Below are 25,124 nucleotides of genomic sequence, written 5' to 3' on the forward strand. Positions count from 1 at the left end.
GTTTTGTGAAAATGTTTTCAAGAAACAACAAACACAATTGATTGAAAATAAATGTTTATTTTATCAATCATTTAAAATATTATAAATATTGTTCTTTTGTACAATGTAGCAACATGTGTACACATGATTGATGATAGTAGCCTAAGTGAGACTCTCATAAAACTTATAGACGCGAATTAATATATTTAAAGATACATTCGAGGGCGCCTAGTTTACATAAGCTGCTCATGTTCCGTACACTATTTACAACACCTATCTACCCATCCTGAACGATTCAAACGTTTGAGTAATTCATTGTCCATTACCAAATAACAATTCACTTTAAGGAAACTTTGAATCAGCATCAGATTGATATCATGGGTATCCTACTATGATCTATTTCACAATATATTTAAAATATCACATATGTACAAATTATTTTCAAAACTAAATCTCAATAATATCAGTAATGTTTTCTGTGACTTGTTGACAGATGAATAAATTCGTAAGTTAGCTAAACTTAGGCCATCGATTGCATCGTATATAATTAATATTTTATGGCTATATTTTTAATATTTAACCTCAAAAAATATCACTTATCAACAAATCAATAGGATATTTTGTAGATAAAATAAAATGGATACAATTATTTGAACTAGATTTACTATTACTATTATTTGTGCAATAAATGTGTGTGTAGTAATATTGAAAAACTTAATAGAAATATAAATCACTTGTTTGACCTTGGGTATATATTGATTTGTTGATGTGAACGCTTTTTGGCAAGTTGGCTAAGCCACGAATAGGCCATAGTTTATAACGAAAATAGTTAATTTAATTATACACCTTCATAAAATTACAAGATTCATAAGTAGTGGAGTTTCACTGGTAGCTACCGAACACACTGTCCGATCTCAGTTTCACAATGAAAACTTGTACAGTTATGAATTTATGACAACATCTAAGCACACTTTGATTAACGACTGACACTCGTATTCGATCTCGATAGGCGCACGACTGCAACTCATTTAATACTTTCGAATAATTTAGTAAAGTTGCACAATCAATTCCGGTACAGCCCGATCAGGGCGGCGGCTGAGGTCAGGCGCGGCGCGGCGCGCGGCGTCAGAACCGGCGCAGTGCGGCGCCCGGCGCGGCCTTGCGCGTCGGCTGCACCGACAGCGGCGCCACCAGCACCTCGCCGCCGCCGCCCGCGCCGCCGCCGCTCGTGCCCATCTCCTGCACACACAACACGGTCACTGCTCCACTCCACACATCGCATCACATGTCACTTTTACAATTACATAATACTCACGTTGATGTTATTACAGCTGGCGAGTCTCATCTGTGCGAGCTGCGAAGCGGGTGTGAGATTGGAGGTGGACCCGAACGGCGAGATCATCGACGACATCGCACGCTTCAGTTTCGAGGGCGTTTTGTTGAACGAAAACGCACGACCCACCTGTACACCAAACATAATATTATTTTATAATCTAATCTGCTTTCTTCAATCTTTCAAAATGCTATAACGTTACTTAAATTCAAGTCAGAAATGTGTATATATATATAAAAATATACATATATTAATAAAATGTAAGTTATTGCAAAAAATACATATTAAAATAAATTGATAAAAATCATCTAAAAAGTTATAACTTATCACACAAAACCATGCCCATATTCAGTACGAACACAACTTATTGTAGAACCAATAAAATAATGATTTATGAATGGATGATAATGTTAAAACACCACTGGTATGGCACGCTCACGAAATAGTTAATCACAAAGGAATTGAAGCGAAGCATTAACTTGCGACAGTCACTCCGTCGAACCTCACTCTTTCCTCGATGGAGAGGTATTTACTAGGCAAGACACATATCTGCGGGAAGTTACGACACATCTGATTAAGTAAGCACATGTGACGATGGTAGTATCACCGAGTTAAGCAACGACCCATTGTTTATGTACGCGCACACTGATTCCTGTGCTTCAGCCGGCACAACCAACACCTACCTACGCGACAGCCAAGCTCACTGAAGTCGAGTGCAGCGTTCCAAACAGTTAAACACCCATATTATAAGTGTCACGTAAGTGGTGGTACAGTTATGAAATGTTTCATTTTCAAATTGATGATCAATGAACAATGATCCTTAACCCAAGTAAATGTCGAATAATGAGTAGGTTAAATGATTTGTGTTCAAATAGAAGTGTATCGAGTAAAAACGATAAAAAACTATTGCATTTTTTTATCGTGAACGACTGCGCAACATGAACCGGTATAAGAGTATTCAATCAGTTTTGGTTGAAAATATAGTTAGCCAGCTGTGAAAATAAATTAACTACCAAGTACCAACACACATCTAAATGCACAGACGAATGCTGAAGGACGCAAACGTTAAAGTATTATACACAGGAAGCAGTGTGCGGATGATCATTAGTCGGGGACGGAGCGAGAGGAGTGTGGCAGAGCCGCGTCAGACCTGTGCGAGTAAGTGAGCGCGCAATACCCATGTGTCTAGCAGGCCGGAGCCTGGCTCGGGCCGCAGCAGCCCCGTCAGCCCCGCCAGCGCCTCCAGCTACAACACAATACGTCGCCACTGTGCTCAACTGCCACTTAACGCGTAACTACTACTATACGTCTACATATACGTCTACACGCTTCGGAGACCACACTGTTTCTCGTGCCCACTGGCCGGTACTACCGACCATGGTTACAAAATAACAGTATGACAGTCCGATTAGTATACTCTGGGAATCAAATTCCAATGCAGTTGTTATTCCATTATAATTGTTATTTTTGTTACCATATATTGAGCTATTGACAGTTCAGTTTATATCTATAAATGCTTCAATAAAAAATCATTCAATCCTATATTAAAAAGTATTTGTGAATAATTAAATATGCCAAAAATACGACTCCACATCATTTTATTCACTGTCACGGAAGTAATATGTTTAGATAGTAATATGTTATCGGTCTATATTAGGATTAACAACGTCAACTTCAACGACCATATATGGTTGAGTAATTGAGTATACAGCCCAAAGATGCAATCAGTGATTTGTTTCAACAATTTAATACTTTAATATCCTGGACACAACACATGTTTTGTACATTATAATATTTTTATTGCCAATTTTCTAATAGACAATGCGGTAGTATTAACAGCTCACGAACGTGGTTGACACTAAGATGGGTGGTGAATTACAAGATTTATAAGTCTAATGTTATGATTAGACAGAAATCGGTTATTAAGTCAATGGGCTGTATGGTCGTTGACTCAACATAACACTTCAATTTGTCAAAATGTCTGCAGCTACATGCTGCTGATTGATACAACGAAACTCTTGCTTGAGTTATTTGAAAAGAGAGCCAGCGAGTAAATGAATGTATGACAATTGATTGTTATAACACGTTGACATAATCGAATGCAAAACGACTGCAGACTACAATAATATCATGCCTTAGTTACATAGAAATGCTTGTGACGAACTTCTTCAAGTAGCTATGTAGCATTTTTACATTTTCTGTAACTTACCAACATTACATTTATGTGCTTGTTATTTCTATGTCCAAGCTAAAGCTAATCCGTATTGTTTAATCCCATGCTTTAATCATTTACACATATTTTATAGAGATTTTCGAGAGCTAAGAGGTTAACAGTCCCATTCGTTTTGGGCGAGTGTTTGTTAACCTATTCGCATCCTTCGCAAAAATGTCATTCAACATTGAAATAGTTAGATTTTATTATAAACAGATTTTTTTAAATTCATACCTTTATTCTCGTGCGCGCTGCAAACTTTGACACTTTCGATAGAGTGCTCAGTGCAAGCTCGCTCGTGTCGATATCGAGTTGGTGCGACTCTAGACACGCTAGGAATTTGTCCTGAAAACAATTTTACACATTCGTTTAAAATACCCTGTTTGTTTCCCATTTCGCTCCTAATGTAGATCATTACGTAAAAATATCTATACATATAATAAAATCGTAGAAAAGTCAAATAAAAGTTCAATAACTTGAAAACCCTGTTTGTTTCCCATTTCGGAGTGCTCCTAATGTAGATCATTTTCTGGTTCTATACGTAATAAGGCTATTTCAGAAACTGATCCGAGTTGGATGCGGTTTTCACGAATAATTGTGGGATGCTTAAAACATTTAGTGTTTGTTTCATGTCAATCGGTTCAGAACATTCTATGCTTATACCATTAATCTCCGCAACTATTTGACGGATTTGGTTGAAATAGTGTTTTGTTGTTTCTTTGCGTCGGATATTATTATTACAAAAGCTAACTATTATTTGATTTTAAATTGCAGAATGATACATTTATCGACCCGAAAACGTGATGTTGGTTTACTTGTTGATTAGAATGTAGTCAACCTGCTTGTGCGGAGGATCTTGCATGGAGAAACGTTTTTGCGGGTTATTATACGAACTAAATAATAATACGAACAATATAAATAAACCTAAAACAACTATACATCGAAAAAATCATCCACATCAATGTCAATATTTAAGTGCCCAGAAGGCTAGTAGCATTGTCTTGCATATCGTTTTTGCGGGTTATTATACGAACTAAATAATAATGATACATCGAAAAAATACAACAACTGATACCAATACTAAACAAAAATACTTACAGCATCAGCTTTGCAGACGGTGTTTGCCATTTGCCTGCAAAGTTGTCGAAGAAAATGGGACTTGTCTACGGTTTCATCAGTTATCATGAAAGAGAACAACTTTTCTTTGAGTTCTTGATTATTGCGGCACATTAGCGCAAATACGTTGTGGCAATCTGCAAAATAGTATTTACGTGAATAAATATTTAATTTCCGAAGTTTTTATGATATCCAAACTATCAATAACAAGCACATACCTTCAGCTTCCCGTATATCGACGACACGTTTCACTGTACTGAGGGGCATTAACGATATATGCCTATAAGGCTTGCTTGAGCCTATCCGCATGGTGCCTGTGCCATTTGTAGGACTTTTACTATTAAAAGCCTGAAACAAACAACATATAAATTTACATGCGACACAAATTAACTTGAATGAGTAAATATAGCTAATTAACATAGGTGATGACAGTGTTTCCTTAATATTTTCCACAAGATATTCCATCTTTTCCTCAATAAAACTACTACTGAAAAAGTAAAATACCTATTTATTGCCTTCATATTATAAAATAATGCTTACTTTGGATCTTTTCTTGCAGACTTCCATGGTATCCGTGAATAGAAATAGCACGAGATGGTCTCCTCTGCCAGACAGTTCTTTAGATAACTCCACTACTTCGCAACGTGATACGAACGACCGGTGAGATGAGACTAAGTGAGCCTGTGAAAAAACCATCAAGTAAATGATAATATAGTAATTATTATTATGCAAACAGATAACAAATTTGTGTAAGCAAAATTATGTTTTTAAGGATTGCGACACCGCAACGCTGGTGGTGTCAAATCCTGGTTGACGAATATTATATAAGGTTATGGATTGTAATAAGTGGCATAGTTTAGTTTCTGGTTATAGTAGTGCAGTCGCTTACCGGGCACTGGTCGATGTCGTTGTAGATGTCAAACATCTGCAACTGTCCCTCAGTCTTGCGCTTGTCCTCGTTGATGTGCGACATGACCTCGCGCAGCCCGGCCAGCGCCTGCACCAGCGCGCCGTGGTCCGGGTTGTTCTTGTGTGTGTGCTTTAATATGTCTGCAACAAGTTACCGCACTTGTTACATTTATTTTTAACTTACAAAATTACTTAAATTTAATGTTTGACTACTTTAATGGCTCGTCATTCGTGTCAAAAAATCTTAAATCTCTTTCATTATAATGGCATAATGATAATACTGAAACTTACCATCGAGTAATAAACTTATACTAGGTAACCGCTGCACTGGTCTTATTAATAGCTCCTGTAAACTTTGTCTGCCACACTCTGGCTTTGTTTGACAGATTTTCAGGAATGCATGAAATCTGTAATGAATAAACAAAACATAGATTTTGTCTCGAACTTGAATATTCAGTAATAAAAATTGAAAGCTCGCGAATGTTGCACAAACCTTGGGTTCTCACGGTCGCACTGTTGCAGCATCTCCTTGGTATTTTCAAAAAAGTTAACAAAGGGCGGGTATGCCTTCACCATGTCAGGCGTGTAGCGCAGGACTAGTCGTCCAATGCTTGTCTCCTCGCTCCAGTGCGCTTGCGCATAACGTAACTCTTCTAACATTCGCCTGGCAAAATAAAAAAATCAACTTATTACCACAATCCGCAATCACGATAGACCAAGAATCAAGTTACTAATGTAATACTTACTGATGTAATTCATAAATAGGCGGTAAGTTTCCAAATATAATTTTTAGTTCAGTATTATTGAGCAATGCTTGATTTTTTCCATTACTATTGTCGTCCTCAGTCATCTCCTCCAACGGTTGCTTAAACATCTAAAAGAAATAATATGAAATTTAATACTATCATGTGATGAAAACAAGTAATAAAATTTAGACTATGTAACTATTTAAGATTCAACAATATTTTCAATTATTGCAGAAAACATTTTTCTGAAAACTTACCGTAACTATAGTATGCAATATTCCAACATAGTTGGATTCTGTTTGCAACAGCTCCATGAACACCTGCTGCCGCGGTGATAACAATTTCCTCACAACCGTGTCGGGAACTTCGGATTCTAACAGTACACAGACAGAATAAATGTTACACATGAATATCAATATGTTACAAATAGTAAACAAATAAACAGTAAAATCATTTGGTTGTTTTTTGCTAAAAGAAGCTCACCCTCTAGTAGCTGCTTGCCGTCGGGCGAGGGAGTGCAGTCGAGCAGATTCCCAGACAGACTCAGCAACACGGCGTCGCCCACAGACGAGCGGCGCTTGTGCAGCGCCGATTCTCCACCGCGCAGCTTGCGCTTGCGCAGGCGCTGCAGGTGCGAGGGCGTGGCGCCCGCCTCCGTGCTAGGCGTGGCCGCCGCCGCCTCCTCAGCCGTCACGCCTGCGCACGCTCCGCCCACTGACGACCGCCGCGAAACCTCATCTAGATACTGACCATGCAACTTTATTACTATGTACTTCTTTTTTTAAATTACACTTTTACAAGAAATCGTCAACTCCGACAAGATATATACTTACGTCTTTGAAAAGATAATCTCGTTCATCTTGTGCCTCCTCATTTTGCACAGAAGCCCAGAACCATTCAGCTTTGACGACGTGTACCCGTGTCGAACAATCCGGTGCGACCGGTATATTGTGCTCGTCGACAACCTGATTGCACATTTTCATATTAGATTAGATTTATAATAAATACATATTAAAAATTAGATAAATTTTCCTCCACCGTACCAGTAACAACTAGACCCGTCGAATGGGATTCCTACGCAATTCTCTCGAAGGTGTCCATTTGAACACTCCTTCTTAAGCATCTAAAAAGTTTTCAAGGTGCAGGTATAGATATTTTTAAATGACATGCATACCAACGAGGACCGCTTTGCGGCTGAGGGCGGCCTCTACACAGATACGACACAGACCATGACCGATGTTCGATGGCATGACAAGCTACTATAATTTTAGTAGTAGTATTGAATAAAATAGTGTTAGTACCGGCAGCGATATTCCATGGCATTGCGATATGGCGTGGGCGTCACGGATGGGGGGCGTCGAGGCGGGCGGCGGCTGGTCGCGGGCGGAGCAGGAAGAGGGCGGGGCGAGGGAGACGAGGGGGAGTAGTGAGGTGGGCGCAGCGCAACGGCTGAGGCATGGTGACGCTGAAGCTACACTCGGAGCGCTACTCAGGCGTAGCTCGGAGCCGCCGCAGATCGAGTGTCGATGAGTTCGTAGCCACACACTTTGGGGAGTTTTAAATACTGTCGAATCATCAAGTTCGTCCGCATCAGCTACTCGATTCCTAATAGGAGTGACTAGGCCTGTGCTGTCTACAGTGTCTACCTGAACTGGAGAAATATCTAAATTCATTCCATCGAAAGTTTGCTTCGGTGTCGAAATGTTCTTTAGATCTGATGGTAAGTGGCTCGCGTCTACTTCTACAGTATTACGCTCTGCTCGCTTTTCGTACTTCTTTTTTCTTTCACTTCTAAACGAAGCTGTAAATGATTTCACACTCCGTCGTAATTTGGAAGCTGATTTCACCGTTTTAGAACTTCTTATTGAAGCAAATGATATGTCGAAAAACCCGGATTGCTTACTTGTGTTCATGGAACAAATAGAAGTGTTATCATCTTCTTTAATCGGTGAAGACGTTGAAGCTATGAATTCTCCAGCAGGATCAGTCGGTTTAACACTGTCTGGACTCACTGGCTCCACCACGATTTCGCCAGTGGTCTTAGACACTGAATCTTTTTTTGTCCTTTTAAATATAGTGGGCCTATTTTTAAACTTGAAGGAGTCTTTTATTTTTAATCTTTTGATAGATTTCCAGTTACTCTCTTCACATTTGTCAGGCGACAGATTTGCGTCAACTGTGCTAACTTGAAAATTAGAGTCAGTAGAATTACGACTTCTTTTCTTGCCAGACGAAATAGTGGTTGTAGACTGTTGTAACTCTTTGCCACCAGTTGAACTGGCCAGCAAAAAAACTGGTTCATCTTTAGCGTCGAGGTCACATAAACTTTTCGTTAACGAGGAGTGTAAGGACCCGGCTTCAGTAAGGCAGTCAACTAAGTTGAAAACATTCATGGATTTATTTCTAAATACTTCTCTCTTATCCTTAGAGTTAACTTTATCCGACCCGTGTACAAGCTGAGATAGGTTTTTGTTATTTTCTTTATCACTTACAGTGTATTTTCGCATTTCTGCACGTTCAACGTGCTGAGGGCTCTTATTGTTTTCAAAATTGGAGTACAAATCATCGGTAAATGATTTTCCTACTAAACTAATACTGAATGTACTGTCATCTGTTTGATCTTTGCTAACAGCTTTGGCTTGTTTGTCTCTGATACTGTTTCGCGCTATGTGCAAGCGCTGCTCTCTGTCATCGTGGGACATATCATTGGCATGCTTGGTGGGACTAGCGCGGCGGCCCGACAACCGCGCCGACAGTCTGCGGTAAAGTGAGCTCTTAGGAGTGGACTGGGAACGATTAGGAGTGGCGCGGGATGGTTTCGCTGAGTTAGGTGTACTCGGATGGGGTGATAGGATAAGCGAACGACCGAAAGTCTCCCCATTGGCCATTACCTGAAACATGTGTGAAACACACCACGCAATGATGTAATGAAGCCATTCCAATACAAACATGCACGACGATAATAATATACATTATTATCGTGATAGAGGTAGTTAAACACAGAAAGCGACTGCCTAGCGAAGATTCAAGTACGTTTTACAGTTTAGTTTGAATACCAGTGTTTTTTTAATAATTATTATAATAATAAATTATGATAGAAGATGTTTGAAAAGCGTATTTAATGAAATTGATTTGTATACAATAAAGTAACATCTACATTAAGAGCATTTTAGACGTATATTATAGTGCATTACAGTGGATAGTAAGAAAGCAAGTCGACACTTTACACAACACATGTAACAAATGTAAACAATATTACAAGTATGTGTGATTACATGGACATAGTGTAGCTAATATACACATAAGCTGAATGAAGTATGTGCGCAATTATAGTACAACAGCGAATGCTAGTGAACGAACAATGCTATGAAACTCGTGATACCTTTATGATGTAAAACCAAAAATAATGAAGGAAAACAATGGGTCGACTTTGCGTCGTGAGGTGGGGATATGGAGGTGGGTTCAATGTCGGACTACCCCGAATAACAGGGTACCAAGTAAGGATAAAGGAGATAAAAATAAAAAAATCTAGGGCGCGCATGAGTTTCTAACACTGAAATTATTTTCGTGGGCACATAAAATACACAACGCGTGTATGTGACATTGAATCGGCTCTCATGTAGTCGTTATTTGTACTGATAAATTGTTAATCAAACACCTGCTGGCATTGAAGGCATTGCTACGCAGTCATTGGAAGAAATGAAGAGGTGTAAAAACTGTGTTCAAATGATATCTCAAGTGTGCTTGCCGCTAGCTAACTTATATTGTCTACTTAATGTATCTAGCTAAGAGTGATTTGTTTGCCCAAGTACATCTACGTGCATGCTGACTTCATAATACTAAAATTAGTTACTAATAATGTGTAATGTGACATGTAGCAGACATACAGGTGTCCCAAAACTTAACGATATAATTTAGCCCGGTGATAGATGGCTTTGGAAAACACAAGGAAAAAATCCATTGTTCTTAAAGTTACAGAGGGAACCTCCGCGTTATCAGACACCCTTCCTGACATTTTCTACTATCGTGAGACCATAATTTATCAAAAAAATCTGGTGTCTTTTTTGTTATCCGCTACAGTCTCTAAAAATTTTGGCACTTTTTTACAAATAGCAATCAAAAATAGAATATTATCAACATTTCCAAAGATATTTATTTTCTCTCAACTTAGTACATCAAGATCCGTTATAAGAAGGTCTATCACCAGGTTAAAATATACCGTTTGAAATTTGGGTACATCCTGTATATAAAAACTATAAATAAACAGGTATTCGTGTTATGCAGAGGTAAACGTTCTGTAGGACATTAATGTCCGTTTTTACCAACCGCTTCTAAACCATCTTGTAACTAAGTGTTACTTAGTGATACTTACTTGTACTGTTAGGTGTCATTTATCCACTCTAACGTCCAGCCGCGCACGGCATCCGAACCGCGCGCGACTCGCAAGTTCGTCGTAACAAAAAACCTATATAGCTACTGAACCGTAATGCCTAGAATAAAGATAAGAATACCAAAAAAAAGATTGAAGAATACTGATCAATCTTAACGATTTTTTTAAATCTTTAGTTAATCTTTAAAATACAATAAAACGGGTTAAACATGAAACACAGAATTATTTCTACCTTTTTAGAATATACGGCACAACTATTGCATATTTTATCAATAAAATATTTTTACAACAAACTAGACTCATTACCCTTTCTTTTGATGTATATATGATTATATTCGGTTAACTCTAAGTATTGTAATTAAATCGAAAGAAAACACTACTCGTAATTTTACACATCAAAAAACCTGAGGAACACATTGACATTATTATGGAATCTTCAATGAATTTAGTATATTTTCTTTGAAAAATGTATTATTTTGCTTATTACGAAATGTATTTCGATATTTTATATACTATTGTAATGCAAAGTATGTAAAATATGTATAAACAAAACTAAAAGTGGCCAACACCAGACCGGCCATTTTTTTCGAAACAACAATCGTTTGAAGTTAAAATTAGACTAGATTTATCAGCTAAAACTGTGATATTTGTACATCATCGTAAAGCACAAATCTTCTAGTTTATTTTGATGTATAACACTTGCAAGATAAATTAAACAAAACTGTAGTATTTACGACATAATTGTTGGAACTCACAAAAACACTTCAAAAACGAGTCAACTAACTTTAAAAATTTATATTTTGTTTGTCAAAGCATATTACAACGCCATGTCTTATTTTTTCGTCGAACAATTTATTCAGCTGTATAGATAATCAGTCAAAACTCACCAAACAAGACTGTATTTTAAACTAGAGGGAGTTAAACAGAACTCGTCACTTTGGATACTATAGTATCCATGGACGCTAGAGTGGTTATGGGTGTAAACCTAGGGATCTTAACTTAGGGATTTCTTAAAAATTAGGAGAGGTTGGTGAAAACAGGCACTAGTGTCATATAAAATAACGTCTATATTGTGAAAACTTTGTGTTTTTTATTTAGGTACTTAAATTATGTTCACAACAATTACGTACGATTTATGTTTTACTGCATTAATAGTGATGCAGTTACAATGTAACTTCATTTACATGCACATACATGTTTTATAAATATATGCGTGTCAGTTATAAATTGAAATTATCTTGTGATATAGGGAATCAAGATTTTTATTGACGTCGGTCTACTACGTATTGTATATGTATGGGAAAATTTGAAAAGTTGGTAGTACTCACAACGTGCGTACAGTCGGGGTCGTCAAGCTGGCAGGTGCCGCCGCCATTGCTGGCCAGCACCTCGGCCATGTGTTGAGTTTCATCCTCAGGGAAACCCACGAAGCAGACGCGAGCGCCGGCAAACACTTTTAGTTTGTGTTCTTTCTGTAATTATTACATATTTGCATTGAAGTATCGTCCAAAGATGGTTTGTGCAATGAAACCAAAATGTATTTGAAATTGGTTGATAAGATGATGTACTCACGATGATGTCATCATCAGTGGCGAGGCAGGCGGGGTCGTCGCGCCGCTCCCAGCAGGCGTCGACCCAGGACCGCGCCAGCACGGGCAGGCCGAAGCCGGACGCATATCGGTACTTGTCACCCGTCGCCGCGGCCGCGATCAGGTGCGTCACTTTACTCGACATGTCCTTGCGGATCGACCCGCCCATGTAGTGGATCAGGGTTATCAGGTACGTCTGCCGAATAATACTTCTATTGTACACAACTTACCGATTATTTACCTACACGTATTCCATCGATTTGTTATCGTCATGTCATAAAATATGAACGTATGCGCGCGCCTTAAATTATTTATGTATTTATTTCCCGAAAACAATAATAATGTTCATTATTCATCATTTTCATCAATGAAGAGGTAAAGGTACATTTTTGTTGGTCCAATCATCCACTGCTAAATTTAAGACCTAATTACTAATAACTTGATACTTACAAGTTCATCCTTCTTCCGGAATCCTGAGAAACATATAACAGCGCCGCGCATCGCCAGCGAATAGAGGGGACGTGCGGTCGCTGGTGGTGGCTCATCGCGCTCCGACAACTGTAGGACCGCTGTAGGTCCTAGCACCCTGCAATCAATAAAATATATCAATTGAACTATTTCTTCCAGTACAATCTGTCTGCGGAACATGTAACAGGTGTAGCTGCCATTTATTCATTATACATAATTACATAGATATATTGGCAAGTAAGCTGCAACCTTAGTACGAGTTTGCTTTACGTTTCAGAGCGCCGAACGCGTTCTCGTTTGGTTTTCGTTCGTTACTAAGCCCTCTGCTGATGTATAATTTTCGTCAATTTGAGAGCAATTTTATAAGTAAGTAGGTGCTCGCTGCTAGCATTTGCTTAAGTAACAACTGTAGTATCGTGGTCTTATATTTCAATTCCTAAAAAATCGTAAGTTACTTACACGAAATTGTGTGAAAATAAAATAAACCTAAATATATAATAATAGTTCACGGATTTATTAGACACATACGTTGGAATCATTTGATGATGATAATAATCTAATCTCTTTTGTAGTATTGTTCTTAACAATGAATTCACGCTTCCTGATTCAACACTTCCTGTGGCTATTTCATATAGTAAGTATGTATTAATTAACAGGAAACCGAAATGACACGTTGAAATTTCGAGCATCGTCTAATATCCAAATTATTCTCATGACAAAAAATAATTACTAGGCTTATCTGAGTACGAACACTAGACTAACTGCATTGTGATGCAAACAAAACTTAAAATAAGAAAAGGTGCGTTTACAAACATACAATTTCACACACACGTTTGACACCCAGACCCGAAACAACAATTTGTGGATCACACAAAGAGTTGTTCCGTACGGGACTCGAACCTGCTACACGTTGCGCCGCAGCCGGTTGCCCAGCCACCGCACCATTTGTTTCGTACATTTAAACTATAATATATATAATAATATTTAAAGGAACCTTAGTTTAAGAGTTTCGGGTAAATAAGTAGCGAAACATATTTCTTATATCTGTAAAGCCAATGGTTTACTTATTTTTGTTTTATTTTCTGTGGAGATACATTAAACGCCACATGAATCACAAAAATATGTAAATCAGTATCCATTACAACAAGAATTTTTATTATAGATAATGAACACTAGACTCATCGTTCTATTTTGGAAAGCATATAGGTAAAATAAATCATGGTCTACTTGCTAAGTAAAAAAATAACCAAGTACGAGACAAATCATTTCCCTGGCTTGTTATCGTTAAAGCGACAAATCTAACTACGATGATGATGACTAAAGGAAACCTTAATGGTATAATTATAATGTTTAATTATTGTTTTTATTAACTGTATGTTTACTGTGATCCATTCGTCATTTTCCTTTCTATCCTATTCAATACAGGACAAATTATAATATGTTCAGTATCCTAAATCTATCATTGGTGTCATATCAATTAAATTGAATGCATATCAATTAGAGTTCGCCGGTCAAGCTGATAGTATAGCAATGATACAGTTAACAATTTGCTTACATCTGACTAATTAGTTAGCCTTCCTTATCTGTAAGTGGGAAAATATTATCGATTCAAGTCATAGGCGGGCCGTACCTTTTATGTTAGTTCACTGTTTTAAAATTGCACGACAGATATATGTACATGTACATTCATCCTGTTTTATAATTAAATCTAGCGGTGCACTTCCTGTGTTACTTCACACTGCATATTAAGTATTGTTAATATTTATTGCCAACCTACAAATTGTTGGTGACGTACCGAAGCACTGTAGCGATGGACCTACATACTTACAGTAAGCCTCATAAAATTTAAAAATAAATAAAGTTGAGAAAACAGTTTGCATGAAATAATTTCATTATATATCGTGTAATAATAGACTATAAATCACCTGTTGAACCCCTAATGATTCTTCTCATCAATTTTAACATTTAATAATTAAAATATTTACGTCTAGCTGCCGCGAGAGGTTTCACCCGCTACTGGTAACCTCACATATGCCGCGGTGTTTTGTATAATAGTCTGTTTGATAGTCCTTCTTAATAAATACACAATGAAATAATTTTCAAATTCAAAACAGTAGTTCCGGAGATTAGAGCGTTTCAACAAACAAACAATGTCTTTCACCTTTATTACAAAGTATAGAATTAAGTTACTAATAAGCTTAACAATCCAACAAATGATTAGTTAAATAATTGTTTAACTTTATCAGAAAATTACCCACTGTTTAGCCTAGCGATAAAAAAATTAAATGTAGTCAGTATTGGAAGTGTACCAGCTGTAAGGTAATAGTCATGCTTGACCAAACAAGACAAAATGGGACGAGCTTAATTAAAAAAAAAAAACAAAATTACGTAACAGCTGGAGGGATAGGGATCAAAGGAACAGGGTTAGATTATGGTCTTGAATAAAATATAGGTTACTTTTTATCCCACAGCAACGCGGGCTTGGGCAGAAATAGGACAATAAGGAAAGAATTACAACAATAAGGGAAGTAATGTATTTTGACTATATTTTTTTTAATTTTTTGCAACTTTATGATTGTTTCACAAAAATGAACTGTTCGACGCCACTAGCTGTGCTAGTTTAGCTATCTAATGTAAAGTAGGCAATTAGGTATACAAGTACAAAATAATTAAACATTTTATTATAATTTTTAGATGCTAGACAACCCGTTTACAGCTGTCTTTTGGTTTTATACGGAGTATAAGTCCATTATAAATACATATCACTATATGTATATCTAGATATGTATAAGATACCCCGCTACAATAATAAACGATGAAAATTAAGAGAATGTGGTTGTCTGTTAGTCATTTGAATTAATTATAGAATTCGTTTTATTCAGATGTATGTCATTGTAGAAAAATATTAATAGGGCAAGGAGTTTATCCACGGAGATCTGAATTAAAATTATTGTTGGATGTGGTGGGCGTCGGTGACGCGCGCTCTCGGAAAGAAAAGTGTGTTCTGAGTTTCTGACGACGAGTCGGTCGCTTCTATTGGGACTGTGTAAACCTGACGTCACAGGATGCCGCATACACCGCTACTTTATTTACGTGTCGCTATAGAAATAGTTGATGAGTTACATTTGAATTCCTCGAATTTGTAAACAATCATTGGGATTCAATTAAAAATCAAAGTTTCAGGATATCTGAAGTTACCCATATACTGAATACGTACGGTTAAAACTCAAAATAGTAAATTATAGTGACTGTTGTGAAATAAATGCCATTCGAATGAGTTGGCTGACAATTCTTAGCTTCATTCAAGCAGTCATATGTAAATATTTTGCAAGGAATATAGCAGCATGACCTTTTACTCACGTTGCACAAAATCACCCTTGTTTTTAAGATTTGTTAATGAGTTGGAGTTTGAGAGTGTGTAAGTGAGGAAGGAAAGTAAAACTCGCGTTGAGCACGGGTTACGAGTTATGATTTTAAAATTTTATTATTACTTATGTATATATCTCTATGTATTTCGTAAAATTTCTTAAAATTGTTAGATAATATTATTATATTATTTCTTAACGTATATTTAATGCCATTTTACAACTTCTTCGTTCTTTCATTGCTACTCACTCCAGTTAATAGTTGGCGCAGTTTCGTTGTGCTACATAAAGTTGTGATTCTGAACTAGGACACAATATATTCAAATTTAATAAATTCTTACACGTCGCAAATGGGCTGAATAGCATCCAAAGCCTTTGATTCAGTGCGAACGACGACATGCGGAGGATCTTCCTCTTCGGGTGTAGGCGGCAGCCGCGTGGGCCCCATCACTATCACACACTTAGTATTCAAGCACTAGTCCGACGTGCTCTCGACACTATCGTTTCGCTCTGGACCCACTCACTTGCACTCTTTATCATTGTCATGGAGATTAAGAACTTGAGTAACTATTTACAGAAACATTAAATCTTTCGTTTTATTTTCGCGTATTCGTTGATTATTAATTCAGGCTAATTCGAGAAAAGAAACAGTATAATGTTAAATCGCGGTAGCCGCGAAAACAAAGACACAAGCGGCGTGCGCGTTATGCGTTTCACGTTAGATTGAAAAACAGTCGAGAGGAATGTGAGGCCGAAAATAGCAAGGAGCGTCGCGCGGCCACAAGGGCGACCCTCGCGCTACGCTGATCGTCGCCGCGCGCCTGCGTACGCGTCCGCACTCTCTGCACGCACCTTTATTTACATCCATCCTTCTATGTGGGTAACTACGTACCAGTAACCTAACGTACTGCCATTTCAAAATAAATGGAAGGATCCAAGTATACTATAAACAACGAGCTTCTCATGCCTCTGAAGAATATTTGTTGAAATTACAATTATTCATTTTAATCTCATACCAATGACTGACTGATTCTGGTCTCCTACATTTTATTTTCTCTACACAATACACATATATTTGAAAAGAAAACTAATATAACTACTAACTACATATCACAAGAAATTCAAGTTCAATTAAGGCAGAGAATAAATAATTACAAAATAAGGCAGAGAGAAAGAAATAAATAATTAACTTTCATCAGAGTCGCTCGCTGCATCACTTCAAAAGGAATTAAATGCATTCACATTCTGATTCATGGCTTATAGGAATTATCAGAATAGCTTCAAATACCGCCACGGTAACAGTGACGATACAGAGCGCCGCGATGCTGTTCAGCTCAATGTAACAACGGTTGTGTTTAATAAACACAAGTGAACACATTGCATGATAAGGGGCGGCCAAATTGCCACTCATAAATCAAACTCAAGACATATGATAGATTCGATACAAACAAAATACCTACAACTTGAGGAAACTAGGGCTGTTGAGCTACTCGCACCCAATAACGCATTTTTTTATTAAATCTAGACCAGATCATATTATGACCAGAATTTTTAATTATAGTAAAGAAAAATATTAGGTAGATACCCTTGGAAGAAAATTATATGTGTAAAAAAAAATATCTTTCGAATTAAAGGACTCACTTTTGTTACGATATTATGCAAGTCAAGCTTCACCAACAGCACTCCGCAGCCCTGACTATTCACATTTCAATCACACGCGTGCTTATTGTACATTTGGTCATATTCGTATTCGTACCAATTATACGATAACCACTGAGTCATAGGAATTCAGAGAAAGTAAAAAATACTGATTTATTTAAAATTTTATACCTAAGTAGTTTCGTAGTTAGAATTTTTATCATTTTAAATATTTATGCTATGTAGTACTTAATATTATTAGCATAATTTTCGTCTGCCCGGGCACTTGTAGTAGCTGTTGATAAAAAGGCACTGCAAGTCCGCAAGTACTACACCGGTGATTGTTTAACAAAACACAAAATTATGGGGTAAACCAGTTACGCAGTTTTTGTACGCTTACTTCAGCACGATTAAGGAATCAAACTTCGGAGGCCGAGAGGCCGAGAGTGGACTAAACGAACTGACTATTGACGTGGGTATCTGGTACCTAACGTTGCGTCGTTGTAACGTTACCAAATTAAATAGTAATTTTGCAAATTTAAAAAAGTGATGATTGTCACAACGTCTTTATCTTAATGAGTACTATTTTAGGCTGATTGAACGTCACCAAAGACGTATCCTCGGTTGCGTTTACACGTACAAAGGCGTAGGTGAGTATAAGACAAAAAGACGTTAATGTAAACTCGCAACAAAGCATTCGCCGCGCTTATTAGTAGTCTGGTCTAGCAATCGACCGTACGCCATGCCAAAATAAATGTCAATAGCAAATTGTACACATTAACTTGTATGTTTCCATACTTTTAACGTTCGGAATAAGTTTCTTTCAGACTCCGTGAAACGTTGCTTCAAAAATGACTTATGTATCTAATGAAAGTTTGAGGTCGAACTTACAGTTTCAGACTACATTTTATTAGTTCTTAACTGCTATCTATCGATATATTTTATTGTGTTACAAATATGAGCGAGTTTGCCACACACCAGCCTTCGTTACAAGTTAAGCATATAAAATTATAAATGATTGATTTGCCACAACATGTTCAAATAATTTTTACTTTCACTTTTGTATTTAAGGAGTTTGTGATTTTACAATAGTTGTAGATGTTTTTACTCCCAAAATATTTCGAATTACCGAATATTCGAATTATTGAATGGTCCGAAATTTGAACTTGAAGGTATCTGCAAACTCTGAGATATTTATTTTTGTCCCTTTCTGTCTGCAACTTCATCACCGCTCATCGGCGTCAAACTCTCGATAATTCGAATTAAAGGGTCATTTAGTTATGTAGTAAATTACTTTTGTTCGCAATCGAGTGCATAAAAATGTATTGTTTAGTTCGGAATATAAAGATATTTTTAGGGACCAAATGATAACTTCCAATTACTATTCGAATTTTCGAAGGTTTGAATTATCGAGAGTCAACGGTAAAAATATACAATCTTCCATACATTTTAATACTATACATAGAAAATATTAATAAAATAAATAGTAGGGGATGTGACTAGGGAGATAAATATGTTTTGATACATGTGATTAAAAAAGTTTTGTCTATCTGTATGTTCAAGCATCACTCAAAAATTCACGGTTCGATTACGATAAGACTTGGCATTTAATTATACTTTAATATCCTGGGCATCATATCATACTGAAGATCTTACTAATATTATATATGTTTGTTACTCAATGTCCGGATGAAATTTGGAACAGGGGTAGGTTATGGTCTGAAATAACGCACAGGACTTTTTATCCCACGGGACTGCGGGCGAAGTCGCTGGTAGAAACGAGTAGATAAATAAATCACTGACCTGTATTTTGCTCTATGTGCAGTGTCAAAGAGGTCGCCTTCGAATGGTGAAGTGATAACGTAAGAAGGCGGAGCAGCGGTCTGCTGAGCTGGTGGTAGGGCTTCTGGGCTTGGAGCGACCGCCACCGTGCCCAGCCGCTCGCACGCCGCCCGCACCCTTTCACACTCCAAACACGTTTCATTCACGTATACTACTGAAGTCGACGAGCCTGGTGAAAATATTACAATTATGCTTTATACTTGTCATTTCTTAGTTTACAATTACATATATTTCATATTATGAAAGTAACAAACAGCCCTGAGGCCTGTAGTACTGCAGTACTGAAACTATTTTCTTCAAACTGATGGATTATGCCACTAAACTAACATCATCCTTAACTTTAGAAGCCCGATTATGCCCAAACATAACGTTATGTAGTAATCGAATGAAATTACGAGCGCTATTGGAGATTGTATTGGTTTAGTTGGATTAAACTCTCGACCAATAGAATTGCTATGATGATATATGTGCGCACACATTTTCTGATTTAAAATAGTACAGACTGGGGCTCAGACAGATTACGACTATAGTCGAATATTTTATTGCATTCCATAATATAAATGTCTTAATACATGGCAGTCTTATAAGACACCAATAATCTAATATAGACCCTTTCTAAATGTAGGTAGTAAGTAGGTTTTATGTACCTATGGTAACTAACTACACTTAACGTCCCCAAGCTACCTACCTACATTCTGCGTTATTTTACTAGTTACTAAATAAAAATTACGAATACAACGTAGCCTACGTCACTCTCTGTCCCTTCAACAATCTCCAGTCTCCACTTAACCTTATCAAGAAAATACAAACAACTCTAGAAGTGATAGATTATCATTACATAACAACATTAGGTTTAAATCCAATAGGAAACTTTTGCATTGATGGATGAGTGAATGTTTTTCACTAAATCGAGGATGAACGGATTAGAATGAAACCCAAAGACAGAGGATAGTGTAGATTACAGGTAGGACCACGAAAATGTATGCGTCCCAATAAACCTAAAAAAAACGGATGTTTTGGACACTGAAAGCTATTTCATGTGCATCATAGTTTTCGTTCGTTCAACATAATACATTGAAACCAGCCCGAGACACATTCTAAAGAAGAATACAAAATAATTCGCGTATGAGGAAGTCGTGAGCAGTGAGCACGATTTATCTGATTACGACAAATCTCCCTTGAAAAGAAACAGATGCTGACATCCAGCGCTTCCTTTGATCCTTCAAGAATTCACAAGCAGAGGTATGCCGATCGAATTCCATGCAACTCATGTAAACATCGGTCATCGGCACACATTATTGTTATTTCGGTTACAATTTAACACTTTAAAGTAAATATCATCATACATAAGTCTTTACGACAATACTAACTGTTTAACTTTTAACAATATATGAAATATAGTAAATAAATAAATAAATAGTAGATAGTAGGACGTCAACAGGCCAGCTCTACTGTAACGCGAAGATCTCAACAACCCCTGTATAATTAAAAGCAACAAAGGAAAATGGATGATCTTATGTTTAAGTAAAAAAAATACGAAGCATGGAAAAAGTTAGGTATCTACTAATAATCATTTACTAAGTTAGGGGCGCACGCCTTCGATTGAATAAAAAAGAAGGGACATGAAAATAAAATGGTGGGTAAGTAAATATGTAATGAGAAATGTGGCCTTTCGGGATATTATGTTTTCTAACGTTAATGGTTCAGGGTCGCTGAGTCACGCTTGCGACACAGGGAACACCCGGCACTCTTGGCATGCAACACTACGCAAACGCAAAAAGTTGTTGCCTGTACCTCACTCATTGGGTAGGTCAAACACTGAAAAATCCAATCATACAAACAATACACTCAGGACGAATGTGTCAGTTGAGATAACGTCAATCAAATGTTGATATCATATTATTAGATAAATCACCACTCACTATGAATATAGAAGTATATTACCACATTTTTGAATAAAATTCTATGCATCAAGTACAAGTATTATGCATAATTAAGTAGGTGTATGTTGATTCTGCATTAAAATTATTATATTTTCGTAATAGATTATGTGGGTGCCATCCATGAACCATGTACAAATAGGAGATGCCATAATGTGATTGTGCATGTGACACAAAACAATGGCCCTGCCCAATGATATTATAAGTAAAAACATTATAAGCGCTTAGAAAGTGGCACATTAAAATGTGGACAATTGGCAATCTTTTTGTAGTATGGGACCACAAGATGGAAAATAGAGAGGAATATGGTTTGTAACACACACCCCGTAAAGTTTCAGTGTTAAGTTAAAGACAAATTCAGTTATGACTCTCTTCATTGTATTTGCTTCATAGTGCTTTCAATGTAATTATTACAATATGTATACTTAGGCAAAAATATTATTATTAATGATATGGAATATTAATTTATGAAATTTTAATAACAAGTAGTACTTGAAAGATTGTTGTTTTTAGTCTGCAATATATTATTATTAAGATGGCATGTTAAATATCTTGTTTCTCAGAAATAAGAGCATTTCTAGTATTATTAATTTTTATAGGGTTTAATTTATGGATATTGGTAAATACATTGATCATGGGACATTGTCGAGAACACGCCATGCTATAAACGCATTCGCACTCACATCCTCCACCGAGGTATGACCGCAGTTGTTCTACCAACGCTAGCATAGTTGGCGTGCGTGCCGCAAACCACGCTTTACGCCATCTGCAAAAGCAGTGCTCTTCAACAATCTTGCCCGTAGAAAGGCGGCGACTGTTAGATAAGTTATTTTACGCAAACTGAAAATCATTGCTATAATAACAAAACAATAGCTCCAACAAAATAACATAATTTCTATCCTGTTTCATAAAGGAAGAAATGAGCCAATGAGTTACATTCAAATACTTAATGTTGTTAGTGGTTATAGTTAGAAGTGGATGAATTAGTTAAAGATTAAACAACTATTGAGTAGTTTTTCAATGTAGACTTAGAAACAATTTCCAATAATACAAGTTTTTTTTTTTCCTATTTTAGCCAATAAGTTTTGGGATTATGATTTAAGAAATTATTAAGTCACTGCCTATAATAATTATTGCATTACATTTTTCTATTAAGTATCAAATTTATTTAAGCCCACTTGATGGTAATCAGTAGTACATATTTGCATATGCACATGCAAGTTTGTTATCTTGGCATTTATGTGCATTACAATATTTTTTAACTGATGAAGCATACTTCGCCAGTATTGGTAGGAAAAAATAGGAAGCTAGATGACAATTGTATGTACCTAATTTGTACTCTTCTGTAGAAAATCAGGCAATACTTTGCCAAAAACTCAAATATGAAGTTTCTTCAAATGCACCAAAGTTTCCTGATTTGCACTCAGAAATATTTATTGTTATATATTGTAGTGCATCAAGAATTTTCAGGTATTTTAGTTGCTCATTTATTCACTATTTTTGCTGTTATAGTGCAAAGCATGCATTTTTTGAAACTTTCATGGTGCATAATTTATAATTAGTATGGGTGCTAGTCATTGTAGCACACCTGCAGCAGGTGTCACAAGTGTGTTGCATGGCATTTAAAAAGATTTTTGATTGCACCATTGTTTCTGCAAATCAAGTGAAAATTACACTAAAATACATAACTAGGTAATACTAATTATGTTACTTTTACAAAATCAAACACTAGGTTTATTTTATGTGTGGGTTACGGAAACTCAGTTGTTGATTACACAATCATGTTAAGAACAAACACCTACATGTAATTGCAGTTAAAAGATATCAGTCAATTGCTAGATATCTATTTAAATAATTATGAGGTTGTTAATGTTATCAAAACATAAGGTCAAGACTTTTATAATTTAATAACTATATTATGCTGTTTGTATTAGATTTTCAACAATAACATATGCATAAAAATGTTTAGCACAAATCAAGTTTCACATTTGAAGTGAAGATTTCAGTAAAGAATGTCTAGTTACAATTGAAAATAATTTCCTATCCAAGGGGTTTGTAGAATGGCCACAAAATTAAAGCATTCTTACCTTTTAAAAAAACATGGTTATTTTATTTAGAAATGATTTATAAGTATTGTACTTTTCTAAGAATCTAATTTATCAATCAGATTTTGTTTAGTAATCGAACACTTGGAAATTAACATCAAATAGAACCTGCATTTAGGCTTCCCGCTTCATAAAAAAAGAAATAACTGTATTCAAAACAAAAAAATACAATGTAAGGGACTCAGCTAATGAACTACTATTTTACAAAACATACAGGTATTTAATTTATGAAGTGAATGGCATTGAAAATACATTTGAAAAGCAATTAAATGTTGTTACATTGCTACCAAGGATATTAACATGTTACAGGGAGGATAGTACACTTAAAGCATTTACTGACAGTGTATGTAACATTTATTTAATTCCATTATTGGTGGTTGTGTATAAACACTACAATAGTTGTATCTAAAACTAGACACCAGGTATAAACCACTTGTACTATGAGTGTTGATTTTCAAGAGAATACTGAATAGTTAAGTCAAATTCAACTCATAAACAAAAATTCTTTCATATTATTGTCATCATTATTATAAAATTTACATATTAGGCACATTTATCACGTAACGAATCAAAGATATTCTGTTACCAAAATCTTATATTTCAGCTTATTTTAATTCTAAACAAATAAAGCATCTCGTTGAGATTTTTAAATTGGAGTCTTAAATTTTACGGGATATAAAAAATATTTGGATTTTTCTTATTAATTTGGTTATTGTTTACCTATATATTTAATTCTTGGGAAGGTTTTCAAACCTGTTGCGATCGATATATTACTACATAAAAGATATTTAGAACAGTATATCAACATTCTAATATTTACCATCATCATTTTCTTGAATTTTGTCAGTTGTAGCGGTGTTTCCTGTTTGTGTCATGCCCTTAGACAATTCGTCCATCTTGCCGTACACTGGTTCGTTACATCAATCATTAAAATCACAACACAAATTATAATAAACTAATAGAACACATACTGTACTATAACTCACAACGTAAAAAACTTAGTCTCTTTTGAAAATAACTAGTTTTATCCATTTCAAACACATTTTTAAAACTCTGTAGCAGTATCTACGAACCAAATTGAAGTCCGTCAGACAAACCATAAACAAGAGAGACAGTAAAAAAAAAGCTAAGAAAACGAACGTTCAATGTTGCAAGCGCAAGTGGACGAATGCACAAAGCAACCCAAGGCCCAAGGCAATCTATTTTTTATTAAGCTCTTAAATCATGTTCCCATTTGGTTGGACCTGACCGGGCGGTCATATCCAACCAAATACCCCAGCGTATACGAAATAATTCGGTTGGTCCGACAATATCTGACACAATTATTATTAATACTGATCGGCCCTGTTATTTTGCTAGCAAAAATATTTAGAACTGCCGTGCTTGATCTTCAAAACTGCCATGTTTTTTTGAGGAATTATTCGTAAGCTGTATTCGAAGGCCGCAGTAATATTTAAACGATAGCGTTTTAATTTTTTTAGTTTTTCAAATA

The 25,124-nt window shown here is 36.2% G+C and overlaps 1 protein-coding gene across 6 annotated transcripts; it reads right to left on the reverse strand.

The window, feature by feature from the left end:
• Positions 1–37: 37 nt before the first annotated feature.
• LOC118262748 (protein ECT2) lies at positions 38–24,787 on the reverse strand. 6 transcript variants are annotated; one of them, XM_035574337.2, is made up of 21 exons: positions 24,453–24,787; positions 22,211–22,293; positions 19,549–19,756; positions 12,725–12,860; positions 12,258–12,470; positions 12,014–12,157; positions 7,597–9,186; positions 7,129–7,260; positions 6,779–7,040; positions 6,553–6,668; positions 6,296–6,423; positions 6,043–6,213; positions 5,841–5,956; positions 5,530–5,690; positions 5,181–5,321; positions 4,859–4,988; positions 4,623–4,777; positions 3,759–3,869; positions 2,463–2,558; positions 1,295–1,441; positions 38–1,218 (listed from the first exon to the last, which is right to left on the reverse strand). In XM_035574337.2, the coding sequence occupies exons 2-21, from the start codon at positions 22,254–22,256 to the stop codon at positions 1,105–1,107; spliced, it is 4,317 nt and encodes a 1,438-aa protein (XP_035430230.2). In that variant the 5' UTR covers positions 22,257–22,293; positions 24,453–24,787; the 3' UTR covers positions 38–1,104. The 6 variants fall into 6 exon arrangements, with proteins under 6 accessions (XP_035430230.2, XP_035430229.2, XP_035430228.2 ...); XM_035574336.2 differs by lacking the exon at positions 22,211–22,293 and having other exon boundaries at positions 2,490–2,558; XM_035574335.2 differs by lacking the exon at positions 22,211–22,293 and having other exon boundaries at positions 24,453–24,786.
• Between the last annotated feature and the right edge of the window lie 337 nt (positions 24,788–25,124).

This window comes from Spodoptera frugiperda, chromosome 12 (genome assembly GCF_023101765.2).
Source record: "Spodoptera frugiperda isolate SF20-4 chromosome 12, AGI-APGP_CSIRO_Sfru_2.0, whole genome shotgun sequence".
NCBI lineage: Eukaryota > Metazoa > Arthropoda > Insecta > Lepidoptera > Noctuidae > Spodoptera > Spodoptera frugiperda.